The sequence below is a fragment of the Strongylocentrotus purpuratus genome, unplaced genomic scaffold (genome assembly GCF_000002235.5).
Source record: "Strongylocentrotus purpuratus isolate Spur 01 unplaced genomic scaffold, Spur_5.0 spur5_scaffold_3, whole genome shotgun sequence".
Lineage (NCBI taxonomy): Eukaryota > Metazoa > Echinodermata > Echinoidea > Camarodonta > Strongylocentrotidae > Strongylocentrotus > Strongylocentrotus purpuratus.
Window position 1 is genome coordinate 34,690,950 of NW_022145609.1, and position 20,723 is coordinate 34,711,672.

The 20,723-nt window shown below is 33.8% G+C and overlaps 1 protein-coding gene across 3 annotated transcripts in view; it reads left to right on the forward strand.

Annotated features, from left to right (window-relative positions):
* Positions 1-19,796, forward strand: part of LOC764902 (putative ferric-chelate reductase 1) — an 81,887-nt gene extending 62,091 nt beyond the window's left edge. For 2 of the 3 annotated variants that reach the window (XM_003724772.3, XM_001201510.4), the window contains one exon: positions 13,555-19,796. In XM_003724772.3, coding sequence (XP_003724820.2) covers positions 13,555-13,647 — 93 coding nt within the window. In that variant the 3' untranslated portion in view covers positions 13,648-19,796. Of the gene's footprint in view, positions 1-8,287; positions 8,351-13,554 lie in introns of all 3 variants that reach the window. The other variant, XM_030996125.1, reaches the window with a different exon arrangement.
* Positions 19,797-20,723: the final 927 nt, after the last annotated feature.

The following is a 20,723-nucleotide window of genomic DNA, read 5'->3' on the forward strand; positions in this document are numbered from 1 at the left end:
AGAGAAGGTTTCATTCATGTTTTAATCTTTTCATTATCATTTATGGAGGCTTATTACAATCTATCTGCTGGCTAAAACTAATAATCAGTCGCACACCCAGCATCTGTTGGAAAAAAAAATGTTGCAAATATGGTGGCAGAGTAAACTTTGAGAAAGAAAGATTCACTTTTGCACAATTTGATATTCTTTGAAGTATTTAACTATCATTATATGCAGTTTCGATCTGAGAGGCCAAATTTCCTTTGCAATATGTATTTTTGAAGATTTACAAATTACAAAAGTTTAGTCAAGTAACTTTCACAAAAGTCAGTTACATTTATTGATTATCAATACTCTTTTATTTTTCTTTATACAGCAATTAAGCAAAATGTTGGCCAAAATCTAGCTTTCTTTGACGGTGACAGATATTGTTTGGCTGCACGAAAGGATAGATTAATAGCAAATGAGGTGTCATGAATCAAACTTCAAAGTCCCTTTCTCTGAAAAAGGGAATTATTGATTGCTGTTAACTAAAGCTGTTAATCATCAAGAATCTGAGAATCACAAGTTATAGAAATGCGCATCAAAAGAAGAGAGTATCCATTTTGTGCCAACATATCCCTGTTCTTTTCTAAAACAGTTTGAATTGCAAATTCATGAAAACTTTGCTTAATTTAAGGACTTAAAGGAAACCTCACCCCAAAGAATAAGTGTAGGTGTGCTGAAAGATAAGATTTATTCCTGCCTATTGGTACATAATATTCCTAACGAAGATATACAAGAGATATGTAAAAGAAGATATTCTTGGGATGATGTATATAGCGCAGCCATTTTGTTGATGATGTACCAGACTAACGTGTACATGTACATGTATCATGCACCAAGCTCTAGTTAAAAAGGCTTTTTAGTTCAATAACAAAACCTTTACTTCAATGAAGGAAAATTATAGCTTAGAATGTAAAAATTATATAAACAGGGGGACAAGTGAAATTGTCTTTTTTTTTAAATACTAGAATATAGCAGTTAAAAAATCTTTTTAATAAACGCCAAACCTTCACCCCAGAAAAGCAACAACTTATTTATGCAATTAGCATACTGACAATTACAGTACAAAAGATAATAGCAGGTGAATGAAATACTTAATCACCACACACAGTGGGAAGGAAGCATCCATTTATTTGAATATATTTAAACATGGTACATCACGTTAACTAAACTAAAATGGTGGTGCCTATGTCGTGCTGAGAAACTGTTCATTATGCTAAGAATATCTTGCTTTACACCTCTCTCATACCCTGTGATGGAAAATCTTGTAGATTAATGGGCAAGAATACAGTAAACCTCTCAGAATAATAATAGTTATTTCTTCAATCCCCCAAACCATGAAATGAAATAAAATAAAGCAAAAGCAATGCCAACGTGCAATTGTGAGAGAGAAATTGAGAAAGAGAGATTTTAAATGTTTGTACAATGTGTACATTTGCACTTACATTATGGTTACAGCACAGCAAATGGTATTCTTACTAAGACTTTTAAAAACCTAACCATCTTTCTTAAACTAGCATTTCTTGTTCATAAATTTTCTTCCTAAAGAATGTTGCCGATTGTATGGGATTTCTGGGTCATTTGTGATAATTAATTGCATTTTGCTATCTAAAGGCACCCCCTCAGCCCTCTTCTGTGTATCTTTTGTTAATGTTTGTTTGGTTGAATGAAACATTAGTTGACATCAATTATGCATGGAAATTATAGAACGAGGAGTGAAAGAAAGGGAGTGAAAGATTGTTCCCTTTTGATCTGAATTAATTCTTGTTTATTTTTCTGAAGATCTTTAGAACCTGCTGGGTTGTTGATTGGAGTTCCCTTATTACTAATTCAACAAATGTGTTAAAGAGAAAGGGGGGGGGGGTGTAGAAATGTGTATTAAAAAGAAAATTAAAAAATGAAAGAATTAAACAAAAAAAGTGAGAATATTATAATGGTTTGAGTGAGAACATATTCTAAATTGAACTACATGTAAGAAAGCATCAGTTCTTTAATTTCTTTTAATTGTTATTTCTTCTGGTATTTTTAAAGGGGTTTCTAATTTGTATAACCAAATTCTTCTTTCTTTGGAGGAGGAGGAGGAGGAGGAGGAGGAGGGGGTGATTCATCAATGGTATCACAAAATATTTATTCTGCTTGCCTTCTTGAACAATCGTGTTTCTTTTAAAATCCTGATTTGTTTGATCTGACATGTCCTTTTATATGGTTATGCTATCTGCTTGGTGGATATTATACACATCATAGTTCAAATTCATGTACCCAGTCATTCAGATGAATTCCTGATATGTTGTATATATACAAAATAATAATTTAAATAAATCGTTCTTGTATAGCACATTTCACATTTGAATAATGTTCCTATCATATGCACTTTCATATAACCAGTGAAAAAAATACATGGGGGCTCGGTGCAAATTAGCCCCCGAAATGCTCAAAAGAGCCCCTGTAAATTTGCATAGAGTTCAATGCAAAACAAATTTTAGAGTGTTAATTTCATGCAGGCAAGCTTGAAAAGTAGCCCCCGAAAAATAAATATTAATTTTTTCCCTGCATATAACTATTTATAAAATGCTATATACATAGATATATCTAGTTATATATACACATGTACATGTAAATTACATTACAAACTACAAATTGCATTTTGTACATTGTGCTGTAGGCATTGCTAGTTCAAGGTTTTGAATGTATGAACGGACACATGGTCTGCTTGTAATATGCATGACATCGTGGAAACCAGGCAACCCCCAATGTTAAGGGATGAGATCATTATCATCATTAAGAGTTTATACCAATTCAAGGTCACAACAGTACGCTTACTCATTTTGAATCCATAACATTATGGCTCCTGTAAATTTCTCCATATGGGCATATACCTATTCTTTATGAATTTTTGTTTTTGTCCTTATGGCATTCAAGCTATGGGACATACATGTAGATAAATAGATGGTAATGATACGCTGTTGTTATAAGGGAACATACCTGTATCTGTTGATGTACATGTACCGAGAAAGAGAATTTAAGACCCAATCATTGTTCTCCTGTGTAGCACTAAATATAGGGGCTACATGTTGGTGTATGTTGTATTTTTATTTTTTTTTTTTTTTTGGGGGGGGGTCATCTTTTACTAACTGAGCTAAATGGGGTACTTTTCCTGGTGACCTTAGGGTACCCTTTTGACCATGCATTTAATTTGAATTTGCAACATTAAACTTTTGTGAATCTGGCAAACTCTTGAAATGGTACATATTTTTTTCAATATTACATGTATGCATTATACTTATCAGCATAATTTTAGAAAGAACACTGTACTCATACTGTGCATATTAAAAAAAAAGTACACACTTAAAAACATTCTCCAAAATTAGTATTTCACGATATCTGCCTGAAATTATAGGGGAGGGTCTATTCAATTGGATTTCACAAAAATTATTTTATGTTTGAGAGAGCACTGGTAATTTTTTTTTAAAGTCTTGAAAATTGGTTGTGCAATGAAATAGATGAATTGTATATCAAGATCACAATTATATCAATCATATGCTATTTTAGTCTCTGTCAGATGAGTATCAGCTCTCTGAAAACTCAAAATCTAAAGCTTTGAAAATCAGAAGTTGTTGACCTAAAAACTAGCTATTGACTTGATGAAATCATCTTATGTGGAGTATGCATATTCAAAATTTTCAAGAAAGATAAAAGGGAGATAAAATATAACTTTTAGACAGGTGAATTTTTATTTCCTTTGTAAGTTTGTAACCTCTCTTCCATTTAATTTTCATGATGCATTGCCATCTGGACCATGTGGAAAACAAGACATGCACTGTATTAAAGCTTATCAGTACTAGTTTACAGGAGGGATTAGACCGCCCAGCAAGGTCGCTGGACAGGTAGTTATCTCATCAACTCAGCTCTCAGTTAACATAAGAAAAAGAGGATCATGAGGAACCAATGGTCACCGATTAGTCATTGTTTAATATAGAGAGGGCGCAAGTAGCTACAAGTAGTGCAGTGGGCCTTTAAAGGCTTGTTGATATCTTCTACATCCATGTTTCATTGAAGAAAACAAAGCATAACCTTTGTGGATGGAGATGTTTCATTTCAAATCATAGTTCAAATAGATTATTGAAAGTTTACAGAACTTATGCAACACATTGTCTCTTGGCACCTTGAACCAATCTAAGGCTGAAGCATTTTTGCGCAAACCAATTTTCATAAATTTTTTGTCTCGCCTGCATAGCAAAAGCGAGACAAAGGCGCCGCATTCTGGTGGCGGCGGCAACAATATCATTAAATTTTTGTAAGTTTAATTTCTGATTTAATGAAACTTAATTGGCCTATAAAGGGATATCAAGTATCCCCAATCATGTGAGTAGAATTTCAGGTCACAGGTCAAAAGTCATGTTAGGTCAACAAACTTAATCTAGACTATGTTGTAGTGTCATCATCAATAATGATAATGATAATAATAGGCATTTCTATAGCGCTGTCTATCTAGAAATTCTATTCCGAGGCGCATTTATTATTACCCTGGCTTTAGCCTAGCTGCCATTACAGCGCTCCAGCATTTCAAGGAATTAATTCCTGCCATTGTACCCATTTACATCACCTGAGGTTAAGTTTTTGAATCCTTAATATAATTTTGAAAGTATAAGTTCTTATTCAATGAAACTTAGTCTTACAGGATTTTTCAAGTATCCCCAATCATGTGACTAGTCTTTTAGGTGAAAAAGTCAAGGTCAATTGTCATTTCAGCTCCGCAAACTTAGACTTTGTTGTGGCATCAACATTAAGATTTTGAATTTTTAGCATAATTTCAAAAGCGTTTAATCAAATTCCATGAAACTTGTACCCAAGGTTTATGAAGTATCACAAATTATATGACACTAATTCCAGGTCACAAAGTTAAGGTCAAAGGTCATTTTGGGTCTGTAGACTTGGATTATGTTTTTACAACTTAATGTGAGAATTAATAAATCATTTAATGTTATTTGTTTATATATTTCATCAATCTTGGTACAAATAATAGTAAATGATTCTTCTGGTGATTCTTAGTCATTATTCACTTCAAATGCTGAATTTATAGAGAGGATTTAATTTTTGGGGGCCTCCTAATGGGTCACCCTGCCTATAAATAATGTCCCAACCCTAAATTTTTCATCATATCAAATTGCGTAATGCAGGTGGGCTGCCAAGAGCATTTACCTTGTTTAAATTAGTGAGTACTTATTAAGCATAAAATACTTTGTTGCAATCGATTGAATAGACCCTCTCCCATAATTTCATTAGGAAAGCCATGCAGATATCATGAAATTAAAATGTTGGATATTTTCAGAGTATGTACTTTTTGTGTGCATAATGATCAATTGGATATCCAACAAAAAAAGAAAATCTTACTTACCTCTGTTGTGTGTCGAGTTTAGAAACAAAGTGTTACTAAATACTGAACAGTATGTGAGCATGATTATTTCCTTTCATTTTAATTATTTCATTTGTTATTTCTCTTAATTATCCTATACCGTTTTCACACCTGGTTCAGATAACCCGGGCTATCCTTAGCCCAGGATAAGGATAGCCCGGGCTAAGAAATTTGTTTCCACACCTTGTAAATTAACCCTGGGTTAACAGCTAGCCCGGGGCTTAAAACGCTGCCTGTTTTCACACCTGCTTTGCATTAACCCGGGACTATCAGAATATTCAGAAGATTGACAAGACCTAACTTGTGCGCACGCAGTGCAGTTCTACGAATCCACAACCGGAAGTTGACAGACGACTTAATTCTTCAAAATGGCGCGCCACAGGATTCAAAAGGATACAATGGTTTTCTTGCTTGCCATTTTCCATTTGAGAAAGAATCATCATCTTGAGACAAATATCTTAAACAACAGTAGAAGGAAGAGGATGAAACGTTATTTGCAACAATTTGAGGATTTGAAAGCCGCGAACCCCTGCCTGCCACCTTGGAAAACGTGCGCTCAGATCCTCGCTGTTGTCATGGGTGACATTTCGCATTCTTGAATATTCTTTCATGCACCATCGTTCAAAAGATATCCCGGGTTAACGGCTCATGCTTTCACCTGACAGGTTAGCGGGGTTAAGCGCCGCTAGCGCTGCAATTGTCGCGCTAACCCTACTCTGGGAGCAGGGCCAGCTTAGCCCAGGAACTTGCGGAGCTAACTTTCAACGGGTGTGAAAACGGGTGTGAAAAACGTTTTAAGTCGAAGCTTGTTAACACAATATTTATCACTTGTACATCTCCATCTCTCTCAGACTCCTATACTTGGTCATTCCATCCATATAATACCTCAGGTTGGACCCCTTTTATCACTTTGGTTTTGTTGTCAAACATTTTAGTGTTGTAGTTTAGGAAGAAAAAAAAAAATTCTCAAATTTGCACCCTGATCCCCCCGCTCCTGTGCTAGATCAGTGTGTCTGTACAGCGTCTGTATAGCCCCCCCCCCCCCCCCACCCAACAAATGTTACCAAATTTAATGTAAAATTATTTGCAAAGTGCCATGATATGAATCATTTCATTCACCTCTTATGAATAATTGTATTCCAATAGTCAGAATACAAAGGTCATTTATAGCATGTATGTTAGGTAGGTCTAGCCATAACATTTGTAACAGGCGAATGCAATAATTCTTATCAAGGCCCTTCACATACATGTAGATGTATGCATTAAATTTGGTCACATTATTATAAGAGCCTGCTTCCTCTTTTTGTATGGTGCTGTTTAACTTTTGCAACTACACATTGAAAAACCAGTCCATCCATGTCTAATGTTCTTTGAAATAAATTCTCAAGTTACATTGTCTGATGATTGCAGAGGATTTTGGCCATGGCACAGATTTTTGTCCCTTTTCAATATTGAATGTTTTCCTTTCAAGCTTCAGGGATATTATTTTCTTACATTATGAATAATCTGAGCACTTTCCTGACTATGTCATCAAAGTTTTCAATTCATCCTTTAATTAGAATGCTCTGGGACTGGGTTCCCTTCTGATATTTCCATATTCATTAAAAAGAGATTAAGTGAGTCTGAGTAATGTACATGAGTTCCATTGAGAGTCAGAATGGCGTTAGTACAATCTAAACGTGATATGAGCTAATGCCTTTATGGCTTTCAACATATGATTGGGCAGGAGGTATTGAGAAATGCTACTAAAGACAGATAAAATACTCTGTTAGATTTAAAGTCTGTCTAGAATCAGGCTAATGTCTGTATAGCATGGACTTAACACTTGAATGTGCTCCTCCATTTGGATTCAACTAGAAATAGATTGTACACTTCGGCACAATATTCATGTACATGTATGTACAATTTATACTCTTACAATAAGATTTCATAGTTTTAGAGTTCTTATAATAATAATAATAGTTTGTCCTTGTATAGCGCATTTCAGGACCGCAGGCCCTCTCAATGCGCTTTACAGATATATATTATTACAGCGGTCATCGGATTCATGCTTACACGCACACAAGGTATGCACATTCTCCACTCCCTGGGGAGCATTCCCACCAGTCACAAGCACCATTGCTAATCAAACCACATTAGCTTTCGCATCCTACCGGGTACCCATTTAACACCTGGGTGGAGAGTGGCAAATGTAGATAATAATAATAATAGCCTAAAAGTCCACTCCAAATTTTATTAAACCGAAACGGAAATTCTTTTTGCCCAATTGATCGTGAGCCCGGCAGCCACTGAGCAGCGCCAGATCGACGTTGCTCTATCCCTTAATGTTGAACGCCAAACAAGGTAGCAACAACTCCCATCTTTTAACGTCTTTTGGTATGACGCGGCCGGGGTTCGAACCCACGACCTCCCGGTTGTGAGGCGGACACTCTACTGACTGAGCCAACACTCCGGTATATCAATGTCTTGCCAAAGGACATTAGTGCCGCGGTGGGACTTGAACCGTGGACCTTGTGATCCACATTCCGCTGAGATATCCACTCGACCACGACACCTCTGTACTTTGTACTTATGTACTTTCACTACACACCAATCATTTAATATTAATTATTCTAAGATCCAAAGTCATAACAATGTACTATAACCATCATCAAGTTTTACACCTTTAAACCCCACTTCTTCTTCCCTCTATCGTTCCTTTTCTCCACCCCTTTCCCAGTTTAAAAAAAAAGAAAAAATTCCCTGCCCTTATTCCTGTCAAAATCTGTATGGGATAATTTTTCTTTCTGCATGTGATTGGTCATATTTGAAGTGTGATCTCATATATTTGATATGGTCTGTGTTTTGCAGCTTATTGGCTCTGCTATTAGGGAGTTCTGCATCAGCAGGAATCTATTTGTCCTGGAGAGCGAGGTTTGCTTCAAGATAAATCTTTATCTAGATATGGCGCAAGAACCAATATTTAGCAACCCCCCTTCACTTCATGGTTTTCAACTAACACGATTGCAACTATTTTTGAAAAATCAACTCAAGTGCGATTTCAATTTCGACTTTTTTAATTAATTAATTTTTGTTGTAAAATCATTCAACATTCAAATAAAGAAAAAACTTAAATAACCCAGTACCAAGGTTTACAAAGACAAGGTAACATAATAATAATGAGCCGGGAGGGGGGGGGGGGGGGATGACAGATATATACATAAATTCATTTACACTTAATAGGTATACTACATTTCAAACATGCCAAATACAACAAGTAGTTAAAAGCGTGGCTGAGAAATAATTGACTTAAAGAGATAAAGAAAATAGTTACAATAATTATAAAATGTTATTGTAACTTGATATAAAGTCATTTATGTAAGATAGAGGTTAAATAATATAATGAACAGTCATTGATTATTTTGGTATTGTGGATCAACATAGTGTAACATCCCTTTAGTAGTTACTGCTCTAGAATGATCAATTATATAAAATTATATAAAGCTGAATTATCAAGAATTGCAGACAAAATATGAACAAAAATATGTGATGTGTAGTCAGCAACTGCTATATTTTAATAGTTCTTAATGCTAAAATTTAAAAAAAAAATTAAAAAAGAACAAGTACCGGTACATAATATAAGCTTTGTTCCCTTATATCATACTTCAGGGAAAAGAAGAATAAAAAGAGAGCTTTGGCAAATGTCTCATTAGACATTTTCATTGATGGATCCCATTAGCATCAATCAAGCAACAAAGTGATATTTTGCAAGAATTTAGTATATTGTAATTTTATTTACATATCATTCAAAATATTGATTTAGATGAGATGTCATAAGATGTTGGGTTTATGTGTCTATAATAAATGATATTACTTCTTGATTTGAACATGAATGATATACCTCAATTCAATTAATTACAAAGTTACATAGATGAGCACTTCGAGGCATAGAGTAAAAAGAGGGATTCATAATCACAACAACTAGACAAGTATTATTGCATTTCCTATGTTCAGCTTACAGTGCACATGACATTGCATACTTCAGCATTCCATATAATAATAATAATAATAATAGCCTAATAGTCCACTCCAAATTTTATTAAACCGAAACGGAAATATAACAAAACATATGCACCAACTAATTCAGAATTTGGAGGTGAATATATGTTACAATAAACAATGATATATAATATCTTTTATATAAACTTGAGGGTATTTGCAATCTCAAACCTAGCTCCTCTGGAGTCTGGTCTTGTTGAGTATATTCATAAGTTGCCTTCATGTGAGATGCGTGCAGCTAAGACAATAAAAACAATGGATACACATAGGGAAGAGAGCTACATGTAGCTACATGCCCAGTCTAATTTACTTTCTACATATTTTACCATGACAAAAGGTTATTTGATCAATTTTGAGTGTCACATGATAGCTTTTCAGCAAATAGGATGCTCTCTAATAAATAACATATATAAATTGTAAAAGTTACTGTTCGCACATTTCATTAGGTGATGCACAGGGCTATTGAAATTGCATTTAAATAGGTTGATGTTTTTAAAGTAGTTGCTATCGTGTTAAGTATGTATATATCACACCCATTGCACCCACAGTATGGTCTGCAGGCATAGACTTCATGTCGATAACTTGTGTTGTTTCACTTGTTTATTGCATAGCTATCATGCATGATGTATAATATTTGGTGTTTGCCCAAGTCAGTGTAATACAAAAAATAAAAATGCATTGGTTCAAGCCTTAAAGTTGTAATTTTCAAGCAATTGCATTTAAGCCTGCAAAATTCTTTTATTTGTATGTCGATTGATTGTTCATTTTCCCAAGTGGAGTAAAAGCAAATAGAAAAGATAAAATATGTATAATAAACCAATACCCCTTTCAAACTGGCCTGATTTTCATTGGATGCATCCGGACGCATCCGATGAAACGGCTACTATGAATGGTACAGAGGAGAAAAAGCCGATAGAATAGCCGATGAAAAGAAGAGAAATAGGCGATTAAATGCTCCTGCTCAAGAGCAGGAGAAATTCACTTCTATTGGTGTGACACCGATGAAACAGCCACTGTGAATGCGTTCAGGAGAAAACACTGATTAAAAGGTCGATGAAAAAGGTCGCAGTGTACGCGCGCTTTATCGTAACCAGCTATGTTTGTTGACTTTTGGTTGAACATGCTGCATGCTAGCTAATTCTTCGCTAAGGACTCGCCACAGCGAGTGAATTTCACCCGCAGTATGACATGCAGAGAAAGAGCCGGTTTCACCTTTGTTTACATGAGGAAAATTCAATCGGTATTTTAATCGGTGTGACTCCGATAGAAGCATTATGAAAGGGGTATTAGTTACATGAATGACTTAGCTGATATGTAATTTGCTTCTGTTTACGCTGGATATAAATGCATGAATATGTATTATATATTAACTTTGTTTGATTGTTGGTAAAAATTATAAAAAAGCCTAACAGCATGCAAAATTATTGATCTTCTTGATGCTTTAAAAAAAAAAAAAAATTAAGAATACAAGAAATTTAATTAAAAGGAATATTGGATAGATCAGACAGCTCTTGGAATGGATTAAGGCATTGAGGAATACTTTTCTTTTCTTTACAGGGAAATCTAATTTCAATATTAAAATATTTTTTAAGAAAGCAGAAAAATCAGAGAAGCAATGGTGAAAGTTTGAACAAACTCAGACCAAAAAAATAAAAAAGTTATGAACTTTTGGAAGTCATGATTACTACGGTATATTATGGTCACTTCAAGTAGGCTCAACCTGCAGTGTCCAACACACACACAAAAAAACTGTCAATTTTCAAAACATATGACTCAAGGGGTTATTTCTTTTTAGAAAACGTTTAATAATACATGCTACCCACAATTTATTTTGAGAAATGCCCCAAAAGAGAAGGTGCTTAGGAGAAAAACAGAAATTTCTGATTTATTTTGTTCACAACAAATGGGAGAGTTGTCCTTGAAGATGATACAATCCAGTGACCAAATGGCAAATTTGAGATTGGCATGGATTTAGTGATTGCATATTTCAAAAACTCATAATTTTCTTACTAATTGATCCGATTTCTTTCAAACTTTCGCCATTCTGTAATGCTGCCATTTTTAATGTTTTGCATTATTAATTCTCTTTTTCTTTGATTTTTTTCTTCCTGTATACCGGTATTAATTAATGACAAAGTTACATGAAAAGTTACTTTTCCTTGTTTTTGTTCTTACTGTTTTTGATTGATGTTCAAAAAAAAAACATAGTGCTAATAAAGCATTTTCTTTGTCGATCTAACTTACAATGTATGGTGATGGAGTGGCCTTTTTGTAATATTAATTTAAATTTGCTGTGCTAGAGTGTACACATACTGAAAAAGTTGCAAATGGCACATCATTTACATTTTAAAATAAGATTTCTTCTTTGAAATGACTTCATGTAAACACACTATACCTTTAAGAAAGCTCATTGCCCGGGTATTTTTGCTTCATCAAATATTACAAAAACTTTGATTTTGAATGCAGTGTAACTGATCACAGTTCAATGAACATATCATATTGTGTATCATATGCTGAATGATCCCAATGTTATCATATGATATATTCATCCGTTCCATTCTTTTGTATTGTTTTCATTCTTCCATTAACTCATTTTTTGTTTGATAAATCCCTTTCCTGTCCCACACACCACAGAATGCTAACATACACTGTATGATAAATCGTTTTATTCATAGCTCATCTTTCAACTTCTTTTTATAAGATTTCATGTACCAGTAATTGATCATCGTTAACCATCGAAATCATATTAACATTATAGGCTCTCACATGGAACATGCCCCAAACCCTGTAACATTTCCAATTTTGATAGCATAAACTGCACATACATGTGCAAATTTAGGAGTTTATGATTAAAAAGTCATTATCAGTGTGACCATGAAATCTGTTTCATGGTAAAGAGTAAATTGTTTTCTGTCTAAAGATTCCCTATTTATCAATTTTCTGCCATGTATGACTGTCAAAACCTCCTTATAATAATAGGTTTTGGCTGATGTACCGAATGTGAGTCAGGCCATATGCATGTTACTTTGGTCTTAAAATCCTTTCATACTTCAGTGATTCATTGTTTCAAATAACCCCATCTATAAGCTTTGACAGGATTTTGTTTCAATCCACAGGATAACCTTAAATTATTTTAAACAGCCTACTAACTTCATGTCTCATGATTTCTAATATCTCTGCTCACTTGTCCATTGCAATATTTCACATACATATGGTACATTGAAGCACTAACACATAACTACATTAACAGCACATGGAAACTTGAGGTTTAATAACCTCAAAGAATAGTAAATGCAAGAAAGAACACAAGAGAACTACCAAAGATATTGACAATAGACTTTCATGAAAAAAGATGGTATCGCAAGTAAACTTTGTCGATTTTGAATGACTCCAAGAGAAATACAGGATGCAAGAAAGGCCAAGATTGTGTCATAATACAGGGAATTTCATAAGTTATGCTTGTAAATGAGCCTTTTCTTGAGTCTGACTTGACATTGTCACTTTTTCTTTGATAGTGTACAAAATCAATCAATGTGAATATTGATGTCAGAACTTGTTTTTGGACTGAAATAACAATCATTGTGTAAGGACTTTTGACCCACATTCATTGTTCCAGCCAAAACTAGAGGATTTTGACAGTATTTTTTTAAAGGGCTGTTGCTCATTCATCAATTGGAGCAGAGTTATTAATGAGGTATCATTAGACAGAATATTAGTTGCATTTTTAAGAATGAAATATAATTCAAGGTTTACACAGGTTATACAGGTCATATGGGAAGCTACTAAAATTGGGTACACTTTTTTTTGTATGCAGTGTATAACACGATCATTTAAGAAAACACATTGCCCTTTTTTGTGTGGTACTGTGGTTTCACTGTAATATAGTCCCATTTGCTTAAAATTGCATGAAAAAAAGTGAAAGCAATTTATACATAATGATTTGCTAACACACAAATACAAGGTGATTGATAATGACTTCACACCTACTGTACATGTTTGAATTGCTATGATATTATGAATGTTATTATTTTTGCTTAAAATTTTACCAACAATATATTTTTTTTCTTCATGATTTACAGGGTTCAATGCTGAAGACCATTCTCCTATTCATCTTCTCGCTCGGTGCTGTGTTTGCCACTGCTTTCCTCATCATCACCATCGCCATTGCCTGAAGGTCTGTCTGAGAGGCTAGCACCACAACCAGCTTCAAAAACTACCCACAGTACTCTTTTTTATATATACTTCTGTGGGGGTAATTACTAATTACAGTTATTTGCAGCCAATAAACATGCAAGACATTTTAAATACAGTATACTCATTTTGAGGTAGCACATAACCAGCTACATGTACTAAGCAGATTCCTAATGATATTGTATTCACTATTGTACGCATAACTATAAAAAAAAAAAGCTAGATATGCTTAAAGGGAACCAATCACTTAAAAAAGATAATTTGTGTATGGCTGGTATGTATCAAATCAACCTCAAAATCTTCACCCAATATTTGATGGGCCAACAGATAAGGAGTATGATGAATTTAAAGAATAACATAACACCCAAGTCGGACTTGGGTTCTGTGCTGGCCCTATTCTGTGCAAACACATACAGATAGTTCACTCATCACTTTTATGTTGTTGAGAGTGTATATAAACACACAGTATCTCTTTATAAAAGTAAAATTTGAAGCTCACTTTTATTATACATATTATAACCACATGGATAGTTGGATACGCTTTCAATACATGTACATGTAGGAGACTGCTTATGCATGTTAGCAACAATTTGCCGTCTTCTATTACGAGCAGTAACATTGAGTTATGCTCTTTTTGCTCTCAGCAATATGACTTGTGTATTAATGAGCTTACAATATTAAAGTTGTCTGCTGTAAGGATAGTCCTATCTATCCTGTAGTAAAGACCTGATGCCCTTTTTGCTCTCAGCAGTATGTTTCATCTATAGTCTATCGGAATATATGATGGTATCTATATTGTGTTAGCATGTATATAATGACATCTGCTAAGAGCCATGACAGCATTAAGTCATATCATCATCCATAAGATTTGTGTACATGAGTCTATTCTTGGGTACATATGTATCTCAACCTATTAAAGTCTAAACCTCAAATTATATACTGTTGCATCAAAACAATATACTAACAATGAAGGAAAACAACATCTACTATAAAAAAATACATGTACATACATACAAGAATTGATATCATGTTGGTTATCTACAAATACATGTATCGGTACATACACACACCCTTACATACATACAAGTATGGATATCATGTTGGTTATCTACAAATACATGTATCGGTACATACACACACCCTTACATACATACAAGTATGGATATCATGTTGTTCCTATCAAAAGGTATTGTTTTTTTAAAACAAGTTACAATGATTCCTGCAAAACTACTGAGTGCAACAACTTCAGAATTTGCCTCTTTTTTTAGTATACCGGTAGTGAATTAAGCTTAATTCAGAATGTACATGTACATCATAAATACTGGTTAAATGATAACAATATCTTGTACACACATATATATATATATATATATATATATATATATATATATATATATATATATACACTGTATATAAGGCCAGAAATACATTGAATTACATCTTATTTTCAATATTCTACATTTACAATTACACTTTATATGCATGTCTAAAGATAGACATACATTTACATTACCGTATAATAAAGCTGTAGAAAAGTGTCTTGTGTGTCATATATATGGCTGAACATCGGCTTAAATTTATAGAAAGTTATTGAAGAAATAGAAACAAGTTTTTACTGATGTTCATGAATTGTAAGTAATTGATCTGAGTGGTTTTATATACAGTTCAAATTCATGGCAACTCTCATAAAGAAATAGATTTGAATGAATTACAACTATTTATAACATTGGGCTCTGGAAGTTAGTATATTTGATTGTGTCTCATTCTCTAAAATCATTTTCTATTCCATGTCGTGCAATTCATCGAAAGAAACTCTGATTGAATGGTATCCAAGAATGATATTTTGTGTGTTAAATTTGCCTCAACATGTTTTCAGTCCTCAAGTTAAAAACTTTAAATAGGAAAACAAATGTTGAAGCTGACAATGTATTGGAAGAAGGTGGTCATTTCAAAATGTGACATAATCAACTTGCTATTGTAATGTGCCTTCTATAGTAATATACATGTATGCCTTCTTTTCAACATTTTTCGCTTTCATAAAAAATGTCAGTCATCTTTCTTGAATGTGTATACTTCATTTTCTTTCTAGGGGCATATTTTGATAATGTGCCAATTCATACGTGTAAATGTAAAAGGTCTACAATATATATATATACCATGTACATATATGAATTACTACATGTATACCAAAACATTGCAGCATTATACATACATGAGGTGCATAAAAGGTGTTTTATCTCAAACAGCACATGAAAACTTAAGGTTTAATAATCTCAGAGTATAGTAAATGCAGGAACGAACACATGATGAGAACTACCAAAGATATTGACAGCATTCATTTCAGTATTTCATTTCATGAAAAAGATGGCAACCCAAATAAACTTTGTCGATTTTGAATGACTCCAAGTGAAGGCTTACATGGGGTGTACTTTAAATACAGGTTGCAAGAAAAGCCAAGAATTGTGTCATGATACAGAGAATTTCATAAGTTATGCTTGTAAATGAGCCTTTTCTTGAGTCTGACTTGACATTGTCACTTTTTCTTTGATAATGTACAAAATCAATCAATGTGAATATTAATGTCAGAAATTGTTTTTGGACTGAAATAACAATCATTGTGTAAGGACTTTTGACCCACATTCATTGTTCCAGCCAAAACTTAGTAGAAGAGGATTTTGACAATAGTTTCAACATGTTGATTCTGACAATGTATTTGGAAAATGTGGTCATTTCAAAATGTGACATAATCAACTTGCTATTGTAATGTGCCTTCTATATTACCGGTATATATGTATGCCTTCTTTTCAATTTTTCCACTTTCATAAAAAATGTCAGTCATCTTTCTTGAATGTGTATACATGTACTTCATTTTCTTTCTAAGGCATATTTTGATGATGTGCCAAACTGCCAATTCATATATGAAAATGAAAAAAAGTCTACAATATTTACGTGCTATGAATTACTATACCCAAAACATCTTTCAAACAGAAGAGCACCATCAGGGGATAATGTAGGATATAATGCTCCAACTCCACATGATTAATGTGCACAAGGGGCAAAAGAAAGTAAGAACATGAAAATACCCAGAAATGAAAGGTATTAAAAAAGAGGATCTACTGGAAAGCAGATTTAGTGAGTTAAGAGGTCATTTTAACCTGAATTATTGCAAATATATTGTGGCGATCTACAGTGTAATTCTGCCTTTTATTTTCATTTACATGTACAGTATGATGTAGGAGTTGTCAGTCCTATAAATTTCTGTGAACTTTGAAGTATTCATAGTCATTTCTGCTGCAGAGGAGCCATAACAATAAGATCTTTGTGTTATGACATCAGGCTGCACAGCACAACTCTAAATTGTGAACCTCCTAAATTACATAATTTGCAAGAGATAGAATTGAAGCACATAAAGTGCCTTTTGTGAGTAATATTGGCCATTTGATTTCTCAAAAAAACATATGAAGGTGTACCACCTTTAAAAATCAATGACAGTATATTACAATATCATGTCTACTTGCATGTACATACAGTAAATAAGGTATGTTGTCTTGTTCATGACATTGATTTTTATGTGAGCTTTGAATGTTGATACTCTATAATATATTTGACACTTTCAAACTGGGAATATTTGACATGTTTCTGAATATGGAAGGATGAGATAAGAAAAGATCAGCTTAGTCAGCAAGTCAGAAAATATATGCAACATAAACTGAAAACCTACATCTCATATGATGTTTTGACAAATATTCATCAATTATGCAAAGATACTAGAAAAACCGTTTATAATTTCCATCTCTTTACTATCATAAGCTTAGCAGTTGGCAAAAAATGTATTTTGCAGAAATGTCTTAATATGTAGTCCTAAAGATCTTTCTTAGTTTATTGAATCATGTGATTAATTTGCATTGTTGATATTGAAATGCCTATATTAAGTGCTTTGGTAGTGTAGTTTTCACTTTTGTTTTTGTTTGATGCATATTTAGTTGAATGTACATTGTAGATCATCTGTTAGGAGCTAGAAGGGTGTTGAGTTCAATGTGTCAAATTATATGACTTTGAAATGCCTTCTGGCTGTAGACAATATTCAGTTGAATATGTTAGAATATCATAGTGTACATGATTAGTGCATTTTAAGTCTTTGAGCCAAGGTAAACTCCCAAAGGTATAATAGTGCTAAATGAATGGATATATAATTTTAATTGATTGAAATAATTGTATATTTTTAATTTATGTGATGTTATTCTATAGTTATAGTTTTATTAATTACTGCCAGGATAATCACATTATTTTATACTTGTGATTTAGTATTTACAGATTTACACTATATGTACAATTCTTTCATGTTTGTCTCTGTAAGTTTATATAAGTTTCTATATTGTTTGATGTGTTTGCTACATGTTGCAATTATAATTGTGTTTTTAAAACATCTCACACCCCATCTAAATGGTAAAGATAACTGCAAAAATGGTTGATTATTAAAGTGTTATCTATCTATTTTATAGGCATTTTTGAGACTTAACAAAGAAGGGTGTTTTTTTTTTCTTTAAGTCTCTGTAAAGGCTTTACCACATACAGTGTTGTAAAGCACAGCAGTTTGAAAGGTATACTGCACTTCATATTGTATAATGCACAGATACGTGATAACGTGTCCGACCTTGGATGTACGCAGCTACAGTGTATCATTCCCACTTCATTTACACAGAAGCTGTGGCATACAGTCGTATGTGAACAAGTCTTAAGGATGCCTTCTTTAAATATTTAGAACTGCCCCAAGATGCAATGAAATTAAGTGAAAAGCACAAAAAGCGTAAAAACATTTTTGAAATATGAAATTTGGATATGCAATGTACACACACACAAAAAAAAGAATTTATGTTGTATATGAAAAGGATAGCATCATTAGAATGTAGCAAATACAGTAGTCAATTAAGGCCTCTCTTCTCTCTCACTCTCATTTTTTTTTTAAATGTGAACTTATGACATGCCTTCCTTCCTCCAGCATATGGATTGTTCTCACTGATGTTTCATTTTTACACAGTGGTCCCATTGTTGTGCACAGCCTCTGTGGCAGTAATGAATTCAGTGCATGAGCTGCTGGAAGCTAGTGGGACAGAGTGCAATCTATGGCAGTGAGAACAAGGCAATTAGCCCTCGTGGAGCTATTAAGCTTCCATAAAAATCTCAGTATTTCATGACTTTGAAATCTTTACAACTTCTTTTTGAAAAAGGATGCATAACCTAAGTCTGAGTTATTGATCATTTCTCCATATAGAAAAGATGAATTGTACACGTATGGATGTTTGCTATGCCTTTTAATTTAAAAGGGTGAGAGAGAATTTCTTAAAGTACAAATGCAGAGATACTACTTGTGAAGAAAAAAAGAAAAGAAAAATTATGATGTTAATTTTTATTAAACAGAATTGAAGTTATCCCTTTAGGCATTTTAATGCCAAAACCATCGTATCAAATCACCCTCAAGAAATTTACTATGGGAGAGAGGCAGTTTCAACCTTTGTACCAAATTGAATATGCACCTTTTATACACTGGTAATTCACAACTCTCCAGCAAAATTATGGAATGAAGCAATTCTCTTGTCCATTTCATATGACCTTGGGGCCCGTATTCATAAAATCTTAGTAAGCCTAGTTGTACACTATTAGTTGACAACTAGCTTGATAAGGTATGAATACGGGGTCCCAGTTAATTGAACAGAACATGCAGCAATTATAAAGAGAGAGAAGAGTTTGTGCCTTTTCAAAATTATGTTTGTTTTGAACTTAGTTGATTGATGTACTTCCCATTTAGATAAGTCACGGATATATTTTTGGAAAAGTATTTGATCAAACAGGGTAATTATTTGTGTATTTTATGATAGTAAAGATATTTCCATTTTATATGTAGTGAAACATAAGATGATGAGTTGATGAAAACCTTCCAAAAGTTCATTGCACAAAATCGTTGTGAGCAATGTTTGCATGGCGATTGCCAAAGCAATGGTCTGTAGAAGGTGACTAGTTAGTAATCATGGTAATCATACAAGTTTCCCTAGTACAGTTAATAGATTTTTGTAGAAATAAAGACATGAATGTAATAGTAAACAATAAAGACAAACAATAGAGTGTCACAAAATATGTATCCTTTTGCTTGTTTACTTGTCTACAATGTCAAGCTCATATTAAAGTTTAGTGCTAGATTGACCTTTCTTGGTTCATCTTGTGATCATGTAAGGCTACAAGAAATGATAATGTATTGATATGAATTGGGCCTAGTCGTGATTAGATGCTATATCCACATTACAATCACTGGTGGGATCGAGGGGAGCACATCCAGCTGTGAGACTACCAAAATGGTCTGGCACTTTTAAGGCTCTTTCAGATATGAATAGCAACTGTGCGCAAGAAAGGTCATATGCGCATTAACTGAGCTCTGTATTAAGATGCTGAAATGTGAAGCCTATAACACTTAATATGATCATAAAGATGCTGCTGCGGTTTTTCCATGTCTCACTCAATCCACTCATCTCCTCACTTTATAATCCACTCATCTCCTCACTCAATCCACTCATCTCCTCACTCAATCCCCTCATCTCCTCACTCAATCCACTCATCTCCTCACTCAATCCACTCATCTCCTCACTCAATCCCCTCATCATCTCCTCACTCAATCCACTCATCTCCTCACTCAATCCATTCATCTCCTTGCGTCAATCCTTACGTAATACCTATTGTGGGATGAATGAATAGATCATCCCCCCTGAACAATAGGTATCAATTACAGATATACGCCCATGCCTCACTCAATCCATTCATCTCCTCACTCAATCCATTCATCTCATTGCTCAATCCACTTATCTCCTCACTCAATCCATTCATCTCCTCACTCAATCCACTCATCTCCTCTCTCAATCCACTCATCTCACTTAATCCATTCATCTCCTCACTCAATCAATCCACGCATCTCCTCACTCAATCCACTCATCTCCTCTCTCAATCCACTCATCTCTCTCAATCCACTCATCTCACTTAATCCATTCATCTCCTCACTGAATCAATCCAC